Genomic DNA, 24,720 nt, shown 5'->3' on the forward strand with positions numbered 1-24,720 from the left:
GGGGGGGGGGTGGGCAGGACCGAGGCTGCAGCTTACGCTTTTTTTTTTCTGTTTTTTTTTTTAAAAAAACCAGGCAACAACAACGATAACAGATTACCAACTGTAGTATAGAATACAGCACACACACACATACACACAAACAATCATGTGCTCTACTACTACCTCTCCAGTATTGATAACCAAAAGTTGAAGTAAAAGAAAAGACATTGGAATACTAACATACAACGCAAGAACGTGTTACAAGAAATTCCACTCCACAAGGAAATTCAAGCTTGTGGTTTTGTAATACGCTTCCTTTTTTTTTTCTTCGTTCTTCCTCCATCTCTATTTCCATCAACATTCTTTTTTTCGAACGATACATCCATGGCAAGAGATCTGGCTTAAAATGAGGGGCAGAGGAGGAGAAAGAAGGTGGGGGGGAGGGGGGGGGGCAGAGGGATATATGATATGATCCGACTGGTTTCCTGCAGTCCGGGATCACGCTGTTGCTCGTTCGTCCTGACATGAGAAAGAAGCCCGACAAGATTGTGTTCGGAAATATTCAATTGAAGAAACCTGGTATTACGTATTACTACATGATATACTTACTCATACTATACATGGCCTTTCGGGAGGGCCGTGTTTATTTTTCCTTTTTTTGGGTAACCTCAGATTCATAACCCACATCATATTGGATTCGTGAATCAACGTTGCAGATTCTGGGGGATTTCGTAGAGCCATATGACAGACACAGATGGAACACCATGAAAGAGAGAAGGAGAAGCAGCCAGACCTCTACACCCTTTAGCCGCTCATCCAAGATGTCGCCTGTCTGGCACCGAACGACGTTGCGAGACGGAGACCAGCTGTACCCATGGGAAAGTAGCTGACGAGGTACCAAGACAGGCAGGCAATCTGGACCAGGGCAGATAGCAAGGTGAGGATGGTGCTGTGAAGCTGTTTGTTTCGACAGTAGTCAGCTACCGTTCCTTGGGAGAATACATGCATCATATCATTTGCCGATGCAGGGGAACGAAGGAAGAAACAGGTCACCGCAGGGGCGTAGGAGTGATGTGTAGGGGGAATAAACAGTCTTTCCCCCATGAGTAGCGTTTTCATACCTTGACAGCAAACACCAGCGTCATGGCGATAGACCCAAAGTACGCCGTGGTAAAGGGCAGCCTGGGCACCGAGAAGAGGTGATAGGCGTAGTTCATGGGCCCCATAACGGCAGCGAACGAAGCCAAGAACATGGCTGAACCGACGGTCCACCTGCATGGAATCGTGTTAGAAAAATCTTGTAATAAATGCCGTATACGACGGTCCCATCGGGAGAAGAAGAGTATGCGTGTATGTGTGCGTCTGTGTATGTGCGCCGTTGAGCTTGGATATGGCGTGTGGTAAAGTGGGGGAGGGTCACGGCACTTGTCGACATGGGTGTCATGCGGGCGCCATCACATGTGACACGCAACATGGGAAAGCAACCAGGACGCTAGGCGAAAGATCGATTTTCTTCAACTTACAGTATCACGAATTTTCTGGGTCTCAGGGAGAGAACCGGGAACAAGGTGAAACATATGACGAAGCAGGCAGCGGCGGCAAGGTTGCAGGCGCCAAAGATCATCAACCGGTCCCATCGGCTTACTGTTGTTTGTCAACATCTCAGCCAATGTGCAACTTTTGTTGGCTTGTTTCTTCTCTTCTCCGCCTCTTCTCAACGGGAGGGCCTTGCATTATCCCCCCAACAGATATGCAACGCTATGTCATCGAGACCGAGATGCAATGCACATTCCCGGCGCAGGGGGGCCATCCATGGGCAAGGCGAAATGCCATGCTGAACAGAGAAGATAATCTGGTCCTTGTGCGACTCCGCGAAGAGGGGAGAGAGTCGGGAAAGCAGGAAAGAAAAGAGAGCGACTCACGAGCAAACCAGCCTTCTTCCTCTTCTCGTCGACTAGGAGCAGGAAGGGGGGCACCGGGACCTTCGTTCGTGGGAAGGCTGACATATCCGGAGTCGCGAAAGGGGTTCAGGTTCCCAATCGTAGACATGAATCCCCCTTGTTGGGGCGCGGTGCTGATGGGCTCGTCATTGCGACGGCTCCAACCCAGCGAGTTGAATGAGTCTCGTAGTGATGCGGATGAGTTCATCGTGTAAATCTGAGTAGCGGGTGGTATTCGATGGGCAAGAGGGGCGTCGGCGCGCCAGCGCACACAGAGCGTCGAGCAGAGGTGATCGGTCGTGTTCTTCGTGCCAAAGGAGTTTTCGGTCGATGGCACGGTGTGGTGGGCTCGAGCGAGCAAGTAAAGCACGGCAGGCCAAGGAAAAGAAAAGGTCTAAACCCGTAAAGCTCGATACAGTCCTAAATGCAGAATTTGCTCCACTCTAGGACACGAATATGGTCAGTTGGAGACGCGGCATGATACAAGGTCGCGTCGAGGCTGGGGGTGTGGGAGAGTGGATGATGACGTCTCAGTGCCCGCCTACGCAGGTAGGCGGGCAGGGCAGTACGGATAGTATTCGTAAAGATGTGGTGGCTGAGAAGGGAGGGGAGGGGGGGAGGGTAGGTAGTCGGGAAGCTGGAATCTGGGAAAGGGGGGTCGCGAGATGGGTAGCAAGCAAGCAGGCAAGCAAGCAGACGAAGCCTCCTGTGTACACACTTACCAGTACTTTGCCACTTCTGGAGAGGCTCGACAGGTGCTAGGGGGGAGCTAGGGGACAAGGGACGGGTCGTGACCGCGTGTTCCGCACAGGAGAGAGAAGGGGAAGAACAGAGGGGGGGGGGGGGGGGGGGGGGGGGGGGTTGATGTGAGTAGCAGCAGCAGAGGAGCCCAAAGACTGTCGGCGTCGTATCGTGGTGGAAAAGAGGGCGGGAAGGTAGTCGAAAGGACAGGATGTGGGCGGTCAATCAAGCCGGCTAATCAGAGCGCGGACAGGCGACTGGGCAGAGCAGGAAGGAGGGGGGTGGGACCGCTCACATGATTGGGCGCATTTGGTGGTACGTACTGCTCTGATCTAGTACCCGTACCCAGGGTGGGCGAGATGGTCCGCAGACTGCTAGTATTAGTACAAAAGGCGAGGGAAGAAGAAGACGTACGTCATAACTCTGTATTACTATGCATGTTGTTTAGGGAAGCGGAGTTGTGGTGCAGATGTTGTGTATGGCTGTTTTGCCACAAGAATGCTGTTCCATCTAGTCGCAACCCAGTATTACTGCAAACTTGTAGGAGTAGGGTGGGCAGGATATGCGGGGGGGATAGAGCACACGAGGCCCTACAAGAGCCGCTATCAGTGAGTCTCCAGTGTATTCTGCATATTATCTGCTACTATGTATTATTAATTCTCCGTGCCCGATGTCAGAACCAACAACCAACAATCCAGCCATGATATGATGCATAGTTGCTGCCATACTCGACTTGATTCCCGGGAAAATCTTCACCTTGTATTACTGCATGTACGTAACATGTAAGGGATCGGTACTAGCAGAATTCATGCTTGTGCCAAGGTGCTAGTACTGCGGATGAAAGAAAGACGGCATACATGCACCCGTACAGGGCCCGTACCGTATCGTGCTTCATGGCAGTAAATATAGAAAGAGGGGCGACGTGGAGACGATGGATATCGGCGGGATGGGTAGAGGGACTATAGTAAAGAGTGGCAGGCAGGAAAAATGGGTTGCAGCGGGCAGATCAGAGCTGCAGTTGTGCGCGCATACAGGAGCCATGCATGAACTCGTAGAGGGATCGACCTTGCTTTCATATGAGAGAACGAACGATGTGGCCTTGGTTGGTCGTAGGTTCTGCTTTGACAGGATATGCCTTGACGCATATGCCAGTCGCCCCCCCCCCCCCCCCCCCCCCCCCCCCCCTCACCTCCACACGCATCTGGCCGTCCCCCCAGGGCTGTGTACAAAGATCCGACTCTAAAATATGCGAGGNTGATGGTTGCTGGTGCTGCTATTGTTATCACTGCTCAATACTCCGTACTGGTACATATTTGCGTCACCTCACCTCACCCCCCCCCCCCCCCCCCCCCCAACCCTTCCCTCACCTTCACCCTCCTCCAGTTCCCTCCAGAGGGCGGGGTACAAAGTACCGGCTCTCGAATATGCGAGGCTAGCAAGGAAGCTGGACGCAAGATACGATTACTACTTACAACTGCTGCATACAACTGTCAGGATCATCGCAGCTCTGTACAGAGAGGAACAGCAGCAGAAGCACAAAAGATGGTGACAATGACCAAAGCACGATGAACGAGGCAGACCAGAACAGCGACGAGCGGACAGCAACCAACAACCGTGGGAGTCAGAGCATAAACAAGGCTGTCAGCCACGAGAGCATGTGAACTCGTCGAGACGAAAAAAGAACAGGGACATTCTTGACCGGATCGAGTCATGATCAGGCTGAGCAAGCAACAACAATTGTTGGACAGCGTCAGAACCAGCACCATCGACCAGACATTCCCGTCCAGTACTCAGCCTGGACGTGGCCGCGTGAACAAGGCTGATGATGGATGCCGTGATGGCATCGTGCGCGCGGCCGCACCAAACCCATGACCGGGAGCTAAGAAGAGGGCGGGTCCCACACATGACGCCTCAAGGGAGAGAGGGAGAGAGAAGGAGAGAGAGGGAGAGAGAGACTGGATATCATCCCAGCCAGAAAACAGATTATGGGCGGCCAAGACCAAGTACTCGTACTTGAAAGTGTCTTAAATCTCATGTCACGTTGGGACTTGTTCGCTCAAGAAGGAGGTGGGGGGGGGAGCTGCATCCACCCATAGAAGTGAGGACCGCCCCTCCCACACACAACCAAGCTTGCAGAAGGAAAAGAAAGGAAATAAAGGGATAATTATATGAACATATACATCTTTAATAGAAAATGGGAGGTGTGAAGGGGAATGCGACTCTGTTCAGAGCTGTAGATTGCGCACCCGCGCCACCATCACTAGTACCCATGTATCTCTTGTAAATAATAAGTCAGAAGACGTAAAGTTTGGTACATAGGGGTATGGGGCTTTGCTTTGAAGGAGGGCATATGATGAGGTTGAGGAGGATTCCCGTCGTGGCGGTCATAGCCTTCCGTCGTTCTCTGAGGGACCCAAGGTATAAAAGCCATGGTGCAGGACGTTCCCCCCCCCCTTCCCCCCTCCGTATCCCTTGTATCTTGTGTTTCTCAGCTGCTGCCCGCCCAAGTTCAAACACACCCACGAGAACCAAGAACTATTGCCTGCCCTGCCCTGCTTTTATGCGCAAACAAACCAAAAAGCAACGACTCGCATATATTGCACTCGGGAAAGTCTTGGCATCACATCACTGTGCACCCACCTCTCTCCCCCCGGACCCGGCTTTTTTATACGAGTGGAAAGACGTGTTACAGTCCGTATCATTATATACGACTGTATTCACTTGTTAATTACTACCACTACTCCTACCCTCTTTGTGTCTATCTTGCCTCGTCCATTAGTATTAATGAGACCAGGTCCTCTTCCCTCCACTCTCTGCGACATAAAAAAAATTCTTTCATCTCTCTTCGTTCTACAAGAGTCTTACAGCTCTTGTTATTTCTGATCAGTTTTCGGTCAAACCTGTTGGCGGTTACATAACGCACGTGCTTCGCCTCACGAAGCCACTTCCTCATTGCGACTTTCCTCTCGGGCCGCCTGTGCCTTCCCGTAAAGTCTGGCGCACCACCTTTCGTGAGAGAGCCCAAGGCAGGTTAAAAACTGACAAGCTCGTACTAAGTCGATTTTAGCACTATTATTGTTTTGGAGTATCACTACCATAAACGGTCCTACTACGGTACTGGCCTGTTGGCAATCGTCAAGTAATACAACTACTTGGCCTGCTCGCATCCGGTGCATCCAGGCCGCCGCATCTTTCCTCTTCTTCAACATCTACACACACACAAACCAACTCCTTGTCCTATCCATCCATGCCCCGCGTCAACCATCGAAACCGCGTCCCGTTGAGAACCGTCTCCATCAACCGCTGCAGCCATATTGGAGCTACTGCATCTTGCCTGCAGCCACCTATCCTCTCGACTATCACGGCTATCCCACCACTCTTCTTTTTTGTCTGGTCGGAGCCACTCTAATAGCGCCGCCAAAGCACTCCTACCACGGACGGAGCTGAAGAACCGCCACCATTTCGCTTGGCGTCAAGACCAGCCGACAGCGTCGATTATTACATCTCGACAGAACAATAACGGCCAGCCGTATTGCCGTTTCTGCTGGTAGGTTCATCTTCCCCTCACTTCTTTCTGGTGAGCGCTTGGCCTTGTTCGGGCCAAGATACATATCGCCGTCATCTCCATCTCTCCCTCCATGGTCCATCCCCCCATACTCGTATAACACGAGTGCTTGCACCCGTCTCTTTTCCCAGCTTCGATTTCCCCTATCCTCACCCAACTCTGGCTACGTGGTTTATTTGACGGCGGCGCATGCTCCTTGTCTGGGGGGGGCCCGCCGATCTGTCCTCTCCCCCTCATCCTACTCCCTACCACCACTACCCATCATTGATCAACGCAACTCACCCTCCGTCAAGCCCGAGTCTCTGCTCTGTCTTACCTTGTTACGTGCAAAGGGGACTAAATAAATAACTTTTACCAGACCCACCGCTCCTTGACCTCTTTAACCGCCATTCCACAGGCGTGCGTGAGAGCTACCCTCCTCTGCCTCACACAATCACTCCTCACCGCCCAAGGTACGACATCTACATAACGTACTACAAGTACACCACAGCGGCACTTGCCGAGTATATAGCCGAGTATAATACAAGGCGTGCCCAAAGAACTACTCCCGCGGTAGTGGTTGGCCTCTCTAAGTACTTCTCAGCATCTCAAAAGCCAAGGTATTCAATCCCATCCTTCTCTTTTGCCCCCCGCCACACCCGAACCCTCTCCTTAGGTGCTGCGCCCAGTGGCTCCAGCGCCCAAATTCAGTGCTCACTCAGCGCACTCAAGGCTCCTAGCCTCCCCTCTTTCTCTCCCCACTAGCCCATTCCTTTAGCGTCAAGCGTCTCCCCCTCCACGACCGACGTCGCACTCTCTCCATTGCTACTTTTCCCCATTATTACCACAACCAACTTACTTCCACCCCTCGCCGTCACCATCATTCATCATTCATCTTGCGCATCACCGCTCCTCATCCCCATCACGCCGTCACGTGCCCCACGATATATGCTTCCTTCCCTACCCGTCTCATATTTCTCAAGGTGAGAAAATCAAAGGAACATAACACTATTGCCTGCCCAGAATATCCCTTGGTCTTCCTGGCCCTTGCTGCCTAGGGCTGCCACCTGGTGGGTCGTCATCGCTCGGACCTTATTCTCCAGCCCACCACCCCTCCTTCTGTCCCCAGACTCCCTTTTGGCCTCTCCCCAGTCTCTTGTCCCCTCCATCGGGCGCGCTGACGAAGTCCAGCCATCCATATCGACTCAACAGCTCGGACTGTATACTGTCTGCGCCGTATTGCATCGCATCTCCCAAGGAGATACAGATCCTCACTTCGTTCTTACGTCGAGTCAGATTGTCGCATCGCCACACGCGCACACCGCAGTGACGTCTGCATCGCCCTCACCATGGCACAGCACGGCTTCACGACTGTCACCCCTACCGGGTCGGGCATCGACCCCAATGCCTTGAATATGGGCGGAAGCTACAACCAAACCTTCGCCAGCGAAGGCTACGGCAACAACGCCAATAACAACAACCACTCGGGCAGCGGCCCCAGCGCCTTCGCCACTGGCTCCTCCCTCATCGCTGATGAGGATCTCCTCGATGGACTCGGCGGCGACTCCGGTGGCCACCATGGCCTGGGCACCAACCAGGACTACTCCGGCTTGAACATGGGCTTCTCACAAGACGCATACCAGGCACACCGTCACAGTTCAGGACTCAGGATGGACCACAACGGCTACTCGAACACACCTGACGGCGAGCCCGTCCCCAGCCCTTTTGCTGCCAGCTTCAACGCCAACTACCGCCAGCAGATGCAGAACCCCTCCATGGCTACGTCACTCCACTCACCCATGTCGTACCCCGAAGGCAACGATCAGTCCTTTTTCAACGCCAGAACTCGCATGTCCCGAGTGTCGCAACAGATGCAGCGCAAGCCCTCCAGCAACAAGAATAGCAGCAACAATAATGCGGCCCGGAGGCCCATGACCCCCAAGACGAGCGCCATGCACGGACTATCTCTCGGATCCAACGATTCCCCCAACTTTGGTGGTCAGTCTATCCAGACGGTCGGCTCGCATGAGAAGTCGCCCCCCGGACAGTGGCTCAACACGCCGACCGGCAGCTTTCCCGCATCCTACAACTCGGGCTTCTCATCCCCCATGCAGCAGCAGGCCATGGTGCCGCCCATCGACGAGGTCATGGTCAAGGGGGGAACTTCGATGACCGCCAAGTTCAGCGGGCCCAACGCAAACGGCGGCAGCGGCCCCATCTCATCCCAGGAGGCCAAGAGGAAGCGTCGGCGTGAGTCACACAACCTCGTTGAGCGTCGTCGCCGTGACAACATCAATGAAAGGATACAGGACCTCAGCAAGCTTGTCCCCCTGCACCGCCTGGAAGACGACAAGATCCGGAAGCTGATCCAGAACAGCACTCCGCTGTCCCCCACGCTAACTGGCATGTCAACCCCGTCTCAGGCTACCTCCGGCCTGGCCGGACCTGGTGCGAGGAGGGCTGCCGGAGCCGCCGGAAACATCACGACTGGTCTGCCCGTAGAGGACAAGGACAAGGGCCCCAACAAGGGCGACATCCTCAATGGTGCCGTCAGCTGGACCCGTGACCTGATGTGGATGCTGCACATCAAGCTCCAACAGCAGGAGGAGCTCATGAACAGCCTCGCTGAGGCTGGCCAGCCCTTCCCATTTGAATTCACCGACGACGAGCGCCGTATGCAGTCCGAACTCATCGAAGCCATGTCCAAGAATGACGGTGGTAGCTTTACCTACTCGAGGACGAATGGTTCCGGTCTACGCGTCCCCGCCTACACAGACTACCGCGGCAACAGCAACTCGGATGTGCCCCCCACCAGCCTGGACTCTGTGAGCATCACGCCTCCCGATAACGGAAATTCGGCCATTATCGATGACCTCGCCGACACCAACCAGTTTTGGCAGGAGCCCGATGACGACGTGAACGGTCATGGCCAGCTCAACTTTAGGGACGACGATGACTACACCATGGACCTGGGACACTGAGTCTTGACATGTCACCACGCCGTCGCTCGTCTATGCTGGTCTGAGGGCAGGGCAGGGATCCTCACATCATGGCGACGTCGTTCTTCTCTTGCCATTTCATTTTCCCGCGTCCACTGCAATCTACACGAATATGAGAAGTTTATGCAATCTGGGTCCTTGTTTGTCTCTGGCGTTTCCCAAGGGGGTTTCCCAAGGGGGTTTCCCAATACAGGGGTTTTGTTTTTTTCAACGGCTCATCGGTGAATGATGCCCAGACAATACATCTGCATGGTTACCGGATTTCATCATATACAAGCGGAAACCCCCGTTTTCTTGTTTGCATGTTTTATCCGTTTCAATTTTCCTATACAGTAGCGCTTGGAGTTTTTTTTTTGTTTGTTCTCTTATAACCACTCTGGCTCCCCCCCTTCCCTTTTATATTCTTTTTTTCTCCCCTATCCCCTCCTTTACCCTCCGTTTCAACGTCTTTTTTTTTCTTTCCGTCTAGTCTTATCTCTCTGCGATACCTCGGGGCTCTTTGAGAGAGAGAGAGCCACCTTTCTTCTTCTTTTCTCTTATATTGTTCTTCTGGCTGCTTCTTTCCTTTCTTCTCCTTATTTTTTGGTGGAAGCGCTTTATGTTAAGCTTGTCTTTTTTTTATACTTTTTATGGGAGGCCTGGCCTCTCTGGGTTTTGGAGGGTGTGCAGAGTTTATCATTCATCTATTGCTTATAATTGATATGGTCTTGGTCTTCTTCATAACATCCAGCGTATTGAGTTCGTAGTGATTTGCATGCAAGTGTGGTTCAGATTCAAAGCAAGAGTCTGATTTGTGTCTTCTTTATATCATAATCGTATCCAAACAAGATGTGCTATTGATCTTCAGCCCCCCCTGGGGACATCACCAATGCCTCGTACAAAGAACATACTCGGACATGGCGGTCAGAAGGCTCCAGACCTCCTTTCTCTTCATATCCTCCTGAAGGGCGATCCTCTCAAGAGCAGACCGTCCGTCAAAGTACCTGCAGAAGGAGCGCCAGGCGTCGCGCACCTTGTCCTCGCGGAACCTCCTGGATATGGCGGACAGGTAGCGCGCTTCCTTGCCCGTGGTCTTCTTGGCGTCGAGGATGATGTGGGGCGCGATGCCTATGAGGTGGGCGGCGTCATTGAGCGAAGGGTGGGCAGTGGCGAGGGGTGTGACCTTTCTGGCGTGGGCTATGGCGCGCTCAGTCGCCTGCCTGTGGGCGCGGCTGGCTATGCGCTCTAGACGGGCGCGTTCGGCGGCGTGCTCCACTGCTGAGGCGGGGACTCCTACGCCTACGCCTCCTGTCGCCATTACGGGGACATCGGTTGAAGACATTGTTCTCAGCAACGACGGAGGAGGAGGTGTTGATGTCAAGGGAGGATCGAGGGATGCGACTGACGAGGAGGGGGCGGCGGCGGCGGTAGTGGAGGAAGAAGATAGGAGCAGGCTTGATAGATTTGTCAATGATCCGAGGGTTCTGGGGGGCATGGGTGTCGACGGGGTGGTGGTGGTGGGTGAGATGTCATCTGGGGACGTGGAGTTTTGCTGCTGCTGCTGCTGCTCTTCAGCGGCGGCGGCGGCGGCGAGCTCCTCCGTCTCCATCTCGTATTCTACCTCGTAGATGATCTCTGGCCAGACGACGATGTAGGCAAAGGTGCACAGCTGGGTGACCCAGCCCCTGCGCATGAGCCAGGCCAGCATGAGCAGGTAGGAGGGGCGGTGGACCTTGCTGGGGCAGAAGTGCTTGTAGGGGCGGGGCGCCTGGGACAGCTCAGAGAGGAAGTTTGCCAGCGGGGGCGCGACCGGGAACAGTCGCTGCCACTCGAGGCTGTCGGCGGGGAGGCGGCGGGGGTCGCAGTTGGGCGAGACGATGTAGACGTCGCGCGCGTGGAGGGGGGGTATGGCGATGGCGCGGCGCCAGTAGATGAAGTGTTGGGCGTACTTGCGCACCTGGCCCAGCGTGAGGACGTTGGACTGGGCGACCTGGAGGAAGGACGTGGTCGGCTTGGAGAGCCGCACAAACTCCACCATCGACACCGTCGTCGGATCCGGGTCGGCCTGCAGCTCCGACACGATCTTCTTCTCGTCGTCCATCAGGAGCAGGGCGAAGTTGCGGTCCAGGAAGCCAGGCTCGTCCAGCGTGTCCTGTCCCAGGAAGGCGTTGGCCGTCGTCAGCCACAGCCCCGCCTCCTCGCCGCGCGCGTGCTCATGCTGCTGCTGCTGCTGTGCCACCGCCACGTCCGCCACGAAGAAGGGCGCCGGGATCTGGAAGGACGGCGTGAGAATCCCGGCAGTCGTCTCCAGGTGCAGCGCTGCTATCTTGTTCTGACTGACGGCGTTGTAGATGTCTTGAATTGAGGCCGCCAGGGATGAAGTCTGTAGGATCTCTTTCCACAGGATGCTCATCTTCTTCTCTGCTCTGTGTGTCAGGGGGATTGACAGAAAAAAGAAAGAGAGGGAGGAAAAAAAAAAAAGGGGGGGGGGGGGGGGCGCAGGAGAAGGGCGACTCACGAGCCTCACGAGCCTTATCCTTGGCATTCAATATCTTCTTGGATTCCCTCCACACGAAATCACTATGCTGCTGACTGTACTTGTACACCTTGTTAGCCTTCTTGACAATGTGCGTGTACAGCGCGTCGACAAGCTCCCTCGCCTCCGACCGGCCCGGTCTAAGGATGAAGACTAGGTTGAACATTGTCATGGAGCTGTGCTTATCCTTGTCCGCAGCGGCAGCCCCCCCGTCATCCTTCTTATCATCCCTTTCCTTGTCATCCTTGCCGCCGTGGTGGTCATCAGCTACGCCGACCGCAGAGCTAGGTTCATTGGACGTGCTCTGCTGCTGCTGCTGCGGCTGCTGCTGCGGCTGCTGCTGTGGATCGTCGACAGCCATGGAACCCCTGGACTTATCCTTCTTCTTCTTACTGCTCTTCCACCACTTTCCACTCTCGGGGACGTGAATCGGGTACGATACGCAGTGTACCGGGTCAAGCGACAGCTGGAAGAGAGACTTGTGGTACGACCGCGCCGGCGTGAGTATGCCAGCCAGGTCGCGGGTAGGGAAGCCGGCCACGCGCTCCCAGGGGGGCAGGAGAGAGCCGTTGGGTGTCACGTAGGCTCTCTCGCCGTCGGCCCATTGACGTGTCGTCGTCGTCGTCGTCGTCGTAGAGCTGCCATGCCGGCCTGACGAGGACGGGGACGAGGATGGCTGGGAGAGACGACTGAGGAAGATGTCTTCGGCATCCGAGGCTGCGCTGTCGGCCGCTGCCTTGTCGGCGGATGAGCCAGAGGGCACGTTGGGCGGGTAGTGGAACACAAAGGCTGGGCCGTCGCGGGAGCGGTTGATGACGAGTGCGACGCCTAGGAAGTTGTCTGTATTGACGATTGACCTGGCCATGGCTACGGGGGCATTGCTGTTTTTTTTTTTTTTTTTTTGTTCTTTTTTTCCCTCCTCTTGTTTTGTCGAGTCTAGTTTTTCTTCTGCGCTTGGAGATTTGACGGACGGGTGTACAGGTTAATTCGGGTTGATTACAGATGCCCGGGCCCAATTGAGGCCGATGATATCGGATGAGAGCATCGCGATAATGAAACGCCTGATGTGTGTCGAAGGGTAAGTGTGAGTGAGAGTGAATATCTGCGCCACATCATGGCACAGCAGCGTGAGAGTTGGGGGATGTGTGGCTGTATCATTCACATGTGTTGTTGCCTGAGGCCACAAATTTATATAGGTAAGCGACTAATTCAGGGTACGAATAATCTGTACAGATTACCCATCATCGATGCGGGGCTCTTTCGTCGCAGGGAAAGGAGGGGGGGGGGGGGGGGGGGGGGGGGGGGGGGGGGGGGGGGGGGGGGGGGGGGGGGGGGGGGGGGGGGGGCATTGCGAGTACTAGAGCACACAGAGAAGCCAGAGCAGAACTCGGCCGCCTCTTGGAATGTTTTGACCTAGGGAGATTGACCATGCATCGCAACGGTGTCTCTGTACGAGTGCAAGACGCTGAGTCGAGTACGGAGTACTGCGGAGTACTACTATCAGTTCCACCGTGCTCCTGACGAGCACTAGCAGATATTGTTATAGTGGTAATACTTATGGATCAAACACTCAGTTACCGGCAGCATCCGCTAGATTGAACGATTAAAGTCTAGTACCTTTTACCTGCTATAATAGGTACTCGTACCCATCAGGGTCTCTYTYTTTTTTTTTTTTTTTTTTTTTTGGTATGGGCTGTTACGAATGCTCAAATGTTGGTTGGCAGGTTTCGAGGAACTAGGGGTAGATAGCCATCATTACTCGTAATCTGTAGACTCTGAATGCGTGGATTGCGACGTACCGTCGACGGTACGGGATACTTGTCATGCATGCCATCTTGATATTTTACTGAAATGATAAAAGGCTTGTGTATACTATGCTTTTGTTTGCAATCTGTATGCATCATGGCGATATCAGATAAGGTGCATTGATTCGTGTTCGTGACTCGTCACCTCCTCCTTCTCCTCCTCTCTCCTGCTCGTGGACAGTTCGACAATCAGCCATGAGGCCAGTACCATAGAGCAGGGGTCGACGTCGGGTGACAGCAGGGCGATTGCCACGCATGATCCCATGTCACTGCTGCTGTTGACCAGACTAGCGAGCAGTCGCACATTCGAGTACGAATACTAGCAGTGATGTGGATGCGGCCTCGGCCACGCAATGGGCCACCGCTAATAAGGCTCTGCAAAAATGTAAAATGTACCTGCTGTTGCTATTATCACTGCCACTGGCGTCTACTGCGGTCTATCAATGCTGCTGCTGATAGTCCTAGGCGACTGGCGGCACTTTAGCATCTGGCCAAACATCAACCCCTCCTCCCACGCGTCCCTGTTTTTCTTTCCTCATCGTCCCTGCCTGTGCCGAATACTGTCGCTGCCGATGGACTGCTGCTACTACCTACTGGAAACAGTGAATGGAATGTTCAGCTAGCATGGACGTGTAGATCATAGAATGCCCTGACTACCCGCCCATACATGTATTAGGTGGTGCGGCGATGATACACCACTTAAGTAACAGCAGTAGAACAATGTACACCAGCACATGCTACTTACATCGCCACCACGATAGATGCCACCGTCAACTAAATAATACTTACCATTCAACTCGTCCAATCTGGCCTGGCCCACCACCCTCCTCCCTTTCTTCCATCTTTACATCTGCATTATTACCGCGCACGAAATCGTCCATCTGCTATGTCTCCTCTCCCTCTCCCTTCTCTACCGTTTTGAAATCATACTATCTTCTTTGCCCCCTCCTCCTCCCCCCCCCTTCCGGCCCTCTCTCTCTCTCTGCCCCCCCTCCATTCCCCTCTCTCTCCTCGCCACCCTCGTCTCATCCTCCCTGTCTCTGAAAACTTGCCCCTCACCACCGTCCCCAAATCGGAAACACAGATCGTCATCCCGCGCCTTCGCTTCTCTCTCGTTTTTTTCTCGTCCGGCTCCATCTAATTCTCGGTCCATCGTGACCTCTTACCGCTTCCTGTCAAATTGGCACTAGCAAAGGCCGCCTCTATTCCTTGCCCTGGTCACCGCCCACGTGCTTTTCCGCCTCTCTGATCCTATCCCGTTATCGATACAAACGATTACTATCATCAGGAAATTACTAGCACGTCGAAACCCTGAACGAAGCCCCCTTTCTCTTCCATCCCTCCTCAACCCCCCCCTCATTCGCACGAGTCTTGTCGCTGGTAATGCCAATCCCTTGAAACAAGATATCAATAGAGAAGAGTGGTTTGCTTGATTTTCCTCTCGCCTTGTTCAACATCTATCCTTGTTCCGTCTGGGCCAACAAAACATGTCGCCGGCAGCAACGCACGACGACCTCGGCCGCATTCGCCACATCCCGCTCAGATACGACAGCCGAAACGACAGCCATGCCTCTGCCCTGTCCATCATCCGTAGTCTGATGCCTGACTGGGCTTCGGGGAAGGATGACAATGTTGAGTTCATCCGGTTCACGGACGGCATAACCAACACCCTCCTCAAAGCCGTCAACCGCTCCCCGGGGCTGTCCCAGGCAGACGTCGACCGCGATGCGATCCTCCTGCGAGCCTACGGCAGCGGCACCGCCGTCCTCATCGACCGAGAGCGCGAGGCGGCCAACCACGAGCTGCTCATGAGGTACGGCCTCGCCCCTGAGCTGCTGGCCCGCTTCGAAAACGGCATGCTATACCGCTTCGTCCCCGGGACACCCTGCCAGCCGCACGACCTGCGCCGGCCTTCCGTCCTCGCCTCCGTAGCCCGCAGACTCGCAGAGTGGCATGCGCGCGTCCCGTGCCTCCGCATGACCTCCGCGCCGCTCGCCAACGGGCTTAGCAATGACCTGGCCAACGGTCCGACTAACGGCCAGAGTAGGGCCGTCCAGGCCGAGTCCGAGGCCAGGATTGTCAGCGCCTCCGGCGGCAAGCCCATCCCGAATCTCTGGACAACGATGCAGAAGTGGATCCTCGCCCTGCCCACGGAGACGAAGCAGCAGCGTGAAAGGCAGTCTCGGCTCCAACTCGAACTGGGTGACATTATCGGCAAGCTCAGTCAACGCCCAGGCCTCGGCCTCGACGGTGTACGGACCACCCCTCCCTCCCCCCTGCTCCCCCCCGGCCCTCCCCCCGAACGATTCCCAGTTGCTTGCTTCCCAATCACCGTAGAGAAGATGATGTTTTGCTAAGAAGAGGATGGTGTTGTAGCTGGTATTTGCCCACTGTGATCTCCTGTCCGCCAATGTCATCATGCACCGGGCCCAGGACGGAGGCCGAGACCGAGGCCAGGACCGAAGCCAAGGAAGCGGCGATCTCGGTAGCGACGACGTCACGTCAGTAAGCTTCATCGACTACGAATACGGCACCCCCTCGCCCGCAGCCTTTGACCTGGCCAACCACTTTGCCGAGTGGGCCGGCTACGACTGTGACTACTCGGCCGTCCCCACCGTATCCCAGCGCCGTGCCTTTATTCGCGAGTACATACGCGAGTATATCAAGCTATCCGACGGCCAGGACGGTAGTCTGGAATCAGAAGATGCCGAGGAGCGTAAGCTCATGGAAGAGGTCGATGCCTACCGTGGCGTCCCGGGATTTTACTGGGGCATCTGGTCGTCCATCCAGGCCACCATATCAGAAATCGACTTTGACTATGCCAACTACTCCGAGAGCCGGCTCAGCGAGTACTGGTCCTACAAGGAGGAAAGGGACGGGACGAGGGCAGCCGAAGGGCGCGAGATGTCCCTGCGCGAGAAGACCTGGTTTCGCGAAGAGTGACGTCCTCTTTCCGAGACGTCTGCAGCGTCAGCTGGGCACGAGGGTGAAGCTCCGGACGTGCTCTCCTCTCCCTCTCCCTCTCCCTCTCCCCCTTGACCTTCCTCGACACATGTACATTCTCGAGACCGGGTGCCAGGAAAGTACTCTCAGCACTGGACGGAACATATTCCAGACCCGAGCCGAGTCCCCCGCCATCAGATGAGGGACCCTCAAAAAAAGAAGTCCCGGTTCACATGAGGACAAGAGCGATGAGGACGGCACCCAGTCGGCAAGTTTCCACACCTTCTCCCCTGCTGTGACCAGGCCAGGGAGGGAAGCATGAGGCACCTCCCTGCTGGAGTGGGGAGAGGGGTTTTCTATCCACAGCGCGTGTGTGGCGTGGCGTCGGCGTATTCTTTATTTTTATCTTTATATTTTTTAACCCATTGATTCCTTTTTTTCCCCCTCACCCCTCTCACCCTTCTCGAACCTATCATGTTTCCTCATGTTTTCTCTGCGCGTTTGTCATCCTGTTTTAACATGACCATACACACACATACATATACCATGGATTTTTTGATTTTTTTTTTGCATTTCTAGGGAGACCTGTCTGCCTAGCAAGGGACGAAGCGTCGTTCCGCCCTGACCAAACGATGAAGTTGTTTGGAGAAAAAGAAGAAGAAGAAAAAGAAAGATGCGCGGGAATGAAAAGGAAGAAGAAGAGAGCTCAACCGGTCAAGAATATATAATATGTGATGTTCTTCACACACGACGAGAGATCTTCAACATGGGGCAATTTCAACATGGATGGTCTCAACATGGATGGTTTGACAAGATAGAATACAATAACAACAGAAAGGGATAAATCGTGAATGAAATAATACAAGTATAAACCGACTCAGAAAGATCAAGAAGAGGTCCGAACGCCCAAGTAGAGAGTCGGACGCCCAGGTAAAAAGAAGAAAGAGAGGATGGGTGGGTGGTACGATGCAGTAATACTTGTGAAGTTGCCATCTGACAAGATGGAGGGGTGACGCAACGCAACGCAGCGGAGAAGGAGAAAAGGAAATACCCCATAATCGATGGAATGTACAGATTATGGATAGACATGTACGGATACAAGACATGCATGTCGGTACGTTGTTGGAAGAAGCCAAGAAGATGAGTTTTTTTTATATATATATATATATATATGTATGTATGTATGTATATTATATAATAAGCAACAAGATGCAAGAGACCAAAAGGTTGTGTTTTGCGACCCCGTGCTTACTTACATGACAATGTCACCCACGCAAGGTACGAGATAGGCAAGTCCGCACGCCGCACCGGAATGTTGCGTGCTGAAAAGGAAGAAGAGAATATCTAGATCTGACTCAGAGGCGTGTGTTCATGGTGGAGAAGAAAAGTTCAACGGCTCGTCTTTCAAACACCAGCATGCAACGCTTTGGGAAAGGGCGCTTTGGAAAGGGGCATACATCGATACTGACAGACCAACTGCTAGTAGCCCTGCATATATATACACGGTACCAGGGCGTCCGAAAGTGAGGCAGCGGAGATGGTTGTCCGCCATGTCTGAATGCAGATACGTCAAGACGTCAAGATCGACTTGTGGGTTGGCTGGCATTAGCAGCGACGCTATCCTAGTATATACGGAACCTGTCTGACACACACACACACACACTCTCTCTCTCTCTCTCTCTCTCGCGCGCGCGCGCGTTTCTCCTGGGCTGAGGTTCTATTGTTGCCGTTGTTGACATCGTCGTCATCAGTACAGATGTACAGATTACAGAGATTACCGTAGAATTCATCATCCAAACAGCGAACCCACGAAGGATTGTATTGATCTCATGCTCAAACATGCACGGGCCTCATGACGCGCCGTGCTCCGGCAAATGGAGCATTGAATTCTACGGTCCAGAGATGACGGCGGTCAGTTATGGATCTGCACTTCTCACCTCTGCACTCTGCCGTATCACTGCATATGCATACTCGAGTATTACGCCCCTCCCCACACACACACACACACAGAGAGAGAGAGAGAGAGTGAGAGAGAGGAACTGGAACTGGTAAAACCCGCAAAGTAACCTTGGCCCTTGGGGTGACGGGTTGCTGATAGCCTGATACTATGTGGTACCCGCCCACCCCGGTCATGTCAGCATCACCTCGTCACAACGGCCGGTATTCGCGACATGTACGGAGTAATACAGAGAAGGAAATGATGGAAAGTCTGACCCTCACAACGTTGAGGAGGAGCGAGAGCTCGGCGCCCGCTCTTTTGTACTCTCGTATACTCTACATACTGTAGATGATCCGGTTCCAAAAGCTGTCACCATCCATCGCCAAACAGCTTCCTCTCAACCCCCCCCGCAAACATGCGCGTGGGGTTCTCCAACCTCGCTCGCATGCTACCATCGCTGCAGCAGAGTGTGTGTGCGTGTGGCAGACGGGGACGGTCCTGTGCTCTGAGCGGCCAACGACTACGTATCTATATCAGCTGTATCAACTTGGCACGTATATTCATACCGCCACGAGGCGTGGCTTATCATTATATATACTACCCATCTACGGGCAAGAGAGAAGAGAAAGCTACCGTACTTGCTATGATATGCATTACTATAGAGTACCACCCATACAGTAGTTCCCGTCTTGATGGAAGAGGCACGCCTCATCCTGGCCCGCCAGCGCGAGGGTTTGACCGACGGATATTGCTCCGCCTCCCCCCTCCCCCCCGGGGCTAACTCATCCCCGATAGAGGTACTCGCGAGTCACCACCACTCTCCTCTGTGGAGCCTGTTGACTGGTTGGCATAAGCAGGGCAGCGCAGCGTCGTAGACACACCACGCGCGGAGACTCGGAGAGGTACAGCGTGTGGATCGTCTCCCAGGCGCATGACTGGGATCGTGAGTCCCGTAAACGGAACTATCCTGGCCAAGGACCGCACAGACGCTCACCTTCCTCGTGTGCGTGTGCGTGCGTGAGCGGTCTCGTTTGTAATTCATACGTCTGGCTGTACGGAGCGAAGCCGTGTTGGTTGCCGTCGAATCTGCCAAGTCGGCGATTCAGGAGGAAGCGTGCCAATCGCTCAACCCTCTCCCCGTCTTTCATGGAGAAGCTACAGTTCACGAGCACGACTGTAGTACTCATCATCGTCAGATAAGACCTCCGGAACAGGGCTCGGAAGGAACGCTAGGGAAAGCCAGGACGCCATCAGCTTGTTGGGTGCAGCTGCTCCGCACAAGCGTCAGTCCTCCTCCCCATGCCGGTTCTCGCTTACATACCCGCTACAGAACAATATTGGGTAGGTGTGCCCAACACACACACACCACTGCCGAGTTCCCTTGGGCACCCTCCTACTTCATACTAGCAGTGCATGCTGGCAGTGCTGTCTTGGCTTGCTTCCCGCCTTGCCTCCCCTCGGTCTCCTTCCTCCCCGTCTCTCTGCGGACCGGCTGTCATCTGGCGATGTTACCGCTCAGATTCTGAACCCGTCACCCGACGCCGTACACATCTGATACTGGTCGGTACCCTCCCGACAACCTCCAGCTACTTGATTTCATATAGCATCGACCCCTTCTAGTCAGGCTTGAGATACGATCAGCTCCAATGCTCTCTCTCTTGCCATGCTCCGACGGATGACCGCAGCAGACCTCCCCAGCCTTGTCGATCGGCCGTACTAGCAAGTCAGTTTCTCGGCAAAGAAGCCCATCTCGCCATCGTCGTCGAGAAAGTCATCGATATTTGAAGGGAGAAGAAGAGAGAAAGCCGAGAGCGGGAAGGCAGGAATAGCTAAAGAAGAGAGGGAGAGAGAGAGAGAGAGAGGGGAGAGGAGACGACGTCATCTGCCAACGGTTGGATAGAAAGACGTCAACAACCCTACCACCAGTAGGAGCCGAGAAAGTCCGACATAATGATATATACTATACAAGGAAGAGAAAGGCAAGTCCAGATGTCCAATGTCACATCCTATGTAGGCCATGTAGGCAAGAGCACAGGCGCTTCTCCCAACTACGTTGCCTACCAGTTCGTGTCGGAAGGAGCACAGGTGTCTCACGATATCTCCAGGGACTCGGCCGTGCTAGACATCACCACTGCACAACACCACCGCCTCGGAGGGGGACAAGGTGCCGCGTCCAACACGGCACCGACTTCGTCGGCATCTTCGACGGTCCCAGCCTGGCAGACACCCTCGTCGTCGCCGATACCGTCGGGCTCGCCGCCGTCCGGAACCGACCACCACGAATCATCCTACCACCATGACACCCTCATGGCGGATGCCACATTCCACAAAGGCTCGCAGGAGGCAGTATGCCGCCAGATGGCCGGCTCCGCCGACGCCGTCGCCGACGTTGATGGCGCTGTCCGTCAACTGCGTCAGCAGCAGGGCGATATTCAGACACGCCTCGACGCCCTTTCCATTTCCCGCAGGGATTTTGACACTTCCGAGGAGCTTCGCATGCTCATCCACAAGTATCTCATTCTCCAGAACATCGTCCACCAGAACGGTACGTACTCCCTCGCTGGATCCCATGGGCTGACTCTCGAGCTGTGCAGCCTTCTCTATCCCTCTCCCTCCCTCCATCTCTCTCTCTCTTTGATGGCGAGTTGCGCTAATCTGAATCAAGGCTTGGACTCGCGAATCCCTGTACTTTCCGAGGCTGAAGAGGCTCGGTCCCTCCAGTTTCAGTGCGAGCGCCTCGAAGCTTCGTGTATCCAGTACGGTACGCTTCATCCCTTTTCTCATACTCTGAATTTGGGTTGGGTTGCTCACACCACGGTGCTTTTGCAGGCAGCATTGATCCAGCAGAGGCCCTGAAGCAGTCTTCATGCAATGGACCGGAAGGCTTTGCCGACTGGCTCGAGAAGCATATCGAGCGAAGCGACCCAGTGATGGGCAATGCGGGCTCGAACTATCCTGCCGTCGTATCTGAGGCCTCGGCCGTGGAGTCCCAGACACCCCATCGACACGTCTCGCTACGCTCGTATCGCTGCTCCGACGAAACCTGCGCACACTATATATACGGGTTCCCGACCGAGGACGGCCGTCATATCCACGCCCACGCACACTCGAGACAGTCTTCCGACAGATACTCGGATGCCTCACCTGCCAAGCCATCGCCGTGTCCTCTGCAGCTGAACCATGCGACTGATCTGCGGACCATGCCAGATTGCTCCTACCAGGTCCCGCCTACATGCCAAGCACGCAGTACCTCCAGCAACAGCCCCCCCCCGCTCGGCTTACAGATCCAGATCAAGGACACACTAGAGTCGGGGGGCTTGAACTTCTCCAGTGACCTTCCAGATACCCGTAAAGTGCCATACAAGGCTGATAGTGACTCTATGCTGCCACCTCTAGATGGTAACCTTAGAGCTGGACGTTCTCGCCTGCAATCGATAGGGGAGCTTCAACTTGTGCGCAAAACAAGCGCCTGTCTATACTGCAGGGTGTTTGGGCTATCGGTAAGGGCTTCGTGTACGCCATCGCTGAAGCTTTCCTTGGGCTGACCCCGTACCAGTGTGACAGTGACCAGAAGTGCGGAGCCTGTTCGAAGCTGCTCCATGGGCAGCAGCATTGGAGAGTATTGGCATGCCGTCGCGGCCCCATCGCATCCTTTGTCGACGTCTTCCTAGCAGGTACGTTGACCTAGTTGTGTAACGAGGGCTCTGGGGTTAACATGATGGTGTTCCGTCAAGACATGTCTGCGACTGGGCAGACGACCAGTCCCGCCCCCTCGCCCGTCGTCCAGGTGCGCGGCGACGGTCCGACCCAGATGCATTCATTCATCAGCAGCATGTCCGGGTATGTACGAGAGATGATTGACTTTCCGGATGCTTTTTGGTCGTCCTGCCGTACCGAGCAGAAGCGATGGCCTCGCACTGCCGCTCATGGAGAGGGCCAGGGTCGAAAGCAGCCTGCCCATGATCTCCTGGTCGCATTCGCGACGAGTCACAACTACCGAGGCACAGCGTACGATATATTCCAGCTTCTCAAGGTTACCGGCAAGCTGTCCAGGACCAGGGAGATGGAGGAGGCGGAGTACCCTGTGCTCTTCCATGCCAAGTTCCTGCTCCGCGAGATGCTGCTGTACAGCGACGCGCAGTCGGAGTCTGCCGTCTACGCCAACAGCAGTGCGGCCGGGCGTCCGCCTCTGGATGGCGCCGACGCCAGGAGGCAGATGGAATCCATATACGAGCAGCTCGAGCGCTATCTGCAGGTCTTCGAGGAAACGACTCTCCAGCACAGAGAGGTTCATGGCCGAGATGGGAGACCCGGCGTGAGACAGTGGCTCGGCACATTCTTCTCCCTGTGCCTGTTCAGCGTCGTCCGCGAACTGCTTATCGACATGGAGCTGCTGCAGTGGCCACAGACACTAAAGTCGTCGGCCCCCCCCCCTGGAAGCTCGACAGGCTCGGAGATGATACCCACCCGCACCTGCATCATGCATGGCGCGTACAGGGCAATGGTCGACACCTTTGGCTCGGTCGGGCCGTCGCCGATGGACAGCCTCGCGGGAGCCTTGCTCCCAGAGGAGCTCTCCATCATCGAGGTGTCCTCCCAGATCGTCCGGCGGGAGACCTGGGCCGCGAGAAGCCTCAAGTCGAGCTACCACTTCCTCGAGCTGCTCGGGTTCGGTCCCCCGGAAGACCCCGTCGTCCACGGGTTCGTGCGTCAGCTGCAGAGCTCCGGGAACAGCCACGCCGCGCTCCAGCTTGCCGCCAGAACCGCAGGCCAGGGGTCCGAGAGCCCGGCAGCAGGCATCGGCCCAGAAGAAGCACCCCGTACATACCGTTCCACACGGGATCACTGCAGCTACGGGAGGCATTCGGGCTCGCCAGACGATGAGGTCGGGGGGCAGGTATCGCCCTGGTGCACGCCTCGGCACGCGAGGCGGCACAACGTGGAGACGATCCCGGCCTCACCGCGCTCCCTCAAACGCCGCAGGACGAGGGCAGCAGACTCGGAAACCCCGGGAGGGGTCCCGCGAGCGCGGCTGCCGCGCGTGTTCTGCACTAAGTGCACCGAGCACCCCGAGGGCTTCAGGGGAGACCACGAGCTGAGGCGGCACACGGAGGCCAAGCACGCGGCACTGGTGAGGCAGTGGGTATGCAAGGAGCCCGGAGGTCAGGTGCCAGCGGGGGGCATCGAGCCCACGGTCCCGCTGGCCAGGTGCAAGGCTTGCCGGTCCGGGAAATCATACGGCGCCTACTACAACGCCGCGGCCCACCTCCGACGAGCCCACTTCCACCCCCACCGGGGATCCGAGGCGAAGGCGAGCAGCGACTGGCCTGCGATGAACATACTCAAGGACTGGATGCAAGAGGTCTTCCGAGTGTCGGGCTGGGCGGCGGAGGATGACGGGTCCATGGGCGACGTCGACGGCCACGAAGGGAGGCGAGGACGTCATCAAGGCGTCAGGGCTATCCACGGCACGGCTACCTCGTCGCGGCACCAGCACATATCAGTGACAGACGGCAATGTCCACTCCCCCGGTTCTCGGGGCGGCCAGCTGGCGAGTCCGGGCTGGGTAAGGGAGGACACGGGCGGCGGCCGATGCCCGCATCCGGATTGCGGTCGCGTCTTCAAGGACCTGGCATCGCACATGGTCACGCACCAGGAGGAGAGGCCCGAGAAGTGTCCGATCGTGACTTGCGAATACCACGGCAAGGGGTTCGCCCGCAGATACGACAGGAACCGCCACGCCCTGGCGCACTACAGGAAGACGATGCCGTGCCCGTTCTGCCCTCGGGACGGGGCAGGGTACGGCACGAGCTTCAACCGCACGGACGCCTTCAAGAGGCACCTGACGCAGGTGCACCACGCAGAGCAGACACCGCCCAACAGTCTCAAGCTGTCTGCCGGCGGGGCCGGGAGCACGTACAGTCACCACGACGGCGGCGGTGGCGACGGTACGGATGGCAACGACGGCGGCGGTGGCGGTGGCGACGCCGGATGCACCATCTGCTGGAGACGATTCGGGACGGCTCAAGACTTTTACGAGCACCTGGACGATTGCGTTCTCGGCGTACTCGGAAAGTCTGTCTCGTAACTCTTTCTTGTCTTTTCCCCTCTTCCTGATTTGAAAGAAGAGAGAGATGAGATGGTGGGTGAAAGATATATAAAAAAAGAAAAGAAAAGAAAAGAAACCGAGTCGTTGGTCAAGCTACTGAATCCAAGGATGCCGCGTTTAGCAGATCCAGGTATCTCCGCCTCGTCCCGTTGGTCAATTGCTAGATCTGATGAGGTCCGTCTCCCAGTGTAGAAAACGGGGGGGGG

At 55.4% G+C, this 24,720-nt stretch overlaps 5 protein-coding genes across 5 annotated transcripts; 3 read left to right on the forward strand and 2 right to left on the reverse strand.

Annotated features, from left to right (window-relative positions):
• Positions 1 to 783: 783 nt before the first annotated feature.
• On the reverse strand, positions 784 to 2,127 carry GMORB2_6929 (Got1/Sft2-like family; the record flags this gene model as incomplete). Its single annotated transcript, XM_035468894.1, has 4 exons — positions 784 to 936; positions 1,101 to 1,251; positions 1,503 to 1,623; positions 1,902 to 2,127. The coding sequence occupies 4 exons, from the start codon at positions 2,125 to 2,127 to the stop codon at positions 784 to 786; spliced, it is 651 nt and encodes a 216-aa protein (XP_035321274.1).
• A 5,426-nt stretch (positions 2,128 to 7,553) lies between these two features.
• On the forward strand, positions 7,554 to 9,185 carry GMORB2_6930 (Helix-loop-helix DNA-binding domain; the record flags this gene model as incomplete). Its single annotated transcript, XM_035468895.1, has 1 exon — positions 7,554 to 9,185. The coding sequence occupies one exon, from the start codon at positions 7,554 to 7,556 to the stop codon at positions 9,183 to 9,185; it is 1,632 nt and encodes a 543-aa protein (XP_035321275.1).
• Positions 9,186 to 10,065: 880 nt separating this feature from the next.
• GMORB2_6931 (nitrogen permease regulator 3-like protein) lies at positions 10,066 to 12,583 on the reverse strand (the record flags this gene model as incomplete). The annotated part of the gene is made up of 2 exons (XM_035468896.1): positions 10,066 to 11,603; positions 11,701 to 12,583. 2 exons carry the CDS (start codon positions 12,581 to 12,583, stop codon positions 10,066 to 10,068), a joined length of 2,421 nt encoding a protein of 806 aa, XP_035321276.1.
• Positions 12,584 to 15,010: 2,427 nt separating this feature from the next.
• Positions 15,011 to 16,466, forward strand: GMORB2_6932 (ethanolamine kinase; the record flags this gene model as incomplete). Its single annotated transcript, XM_035468897.1, has 2 exons — positions 15,011 to 15,775; positions 15,900 to 16,466. The coding sequence occupies 2 exons, from the start codon at positions 15,011 to 15,013 to the stop codon at positions 16,464 to 16,466; spliced, it is 1,332 nt and encodes a 443-aa protein (XP_035321277.1).
• A 3,928-nt stretch (positions 16,467 to 20,394) lies between these two features.
• GMORB2_6933 (ZnF C2H2) lies at positions 20,395 to 24,493 on the forward strand (the record flags this gene model as incomplete). The annotated part of the gene is made up of 4 exons (XM_035468898.1): positions 20,395 to 20,950; positions 21,071 to 21,166; positions 21,235 to 21,905; positions 22,094 to 24,493. 4 exons carry the CDS (start codon positions 20,395 to 20,397, stop codon positions 24,491 to 24,493), a joined length of 3,723 nt encoding a protein of 1,240 aa, XP_035321278.1.
• Positions 24,494 to 24,720: the final 227 nt, after the last annotated feature.

The sequence above is a fragment of the Geosmithia morbida genome (assembly GCF_012550715.1).
Source record: "Geosmithia morbida isolate 1262 chromosome Unknown scaffold_7, whole genome shotgun sequence".
Lineage (NCBI taxonomy): Eukaryota > Fungi > Ascomycota > Sordariomycetes > Hypocreales > Bionectriaceae > Geosmithia > Geosmithia morbida.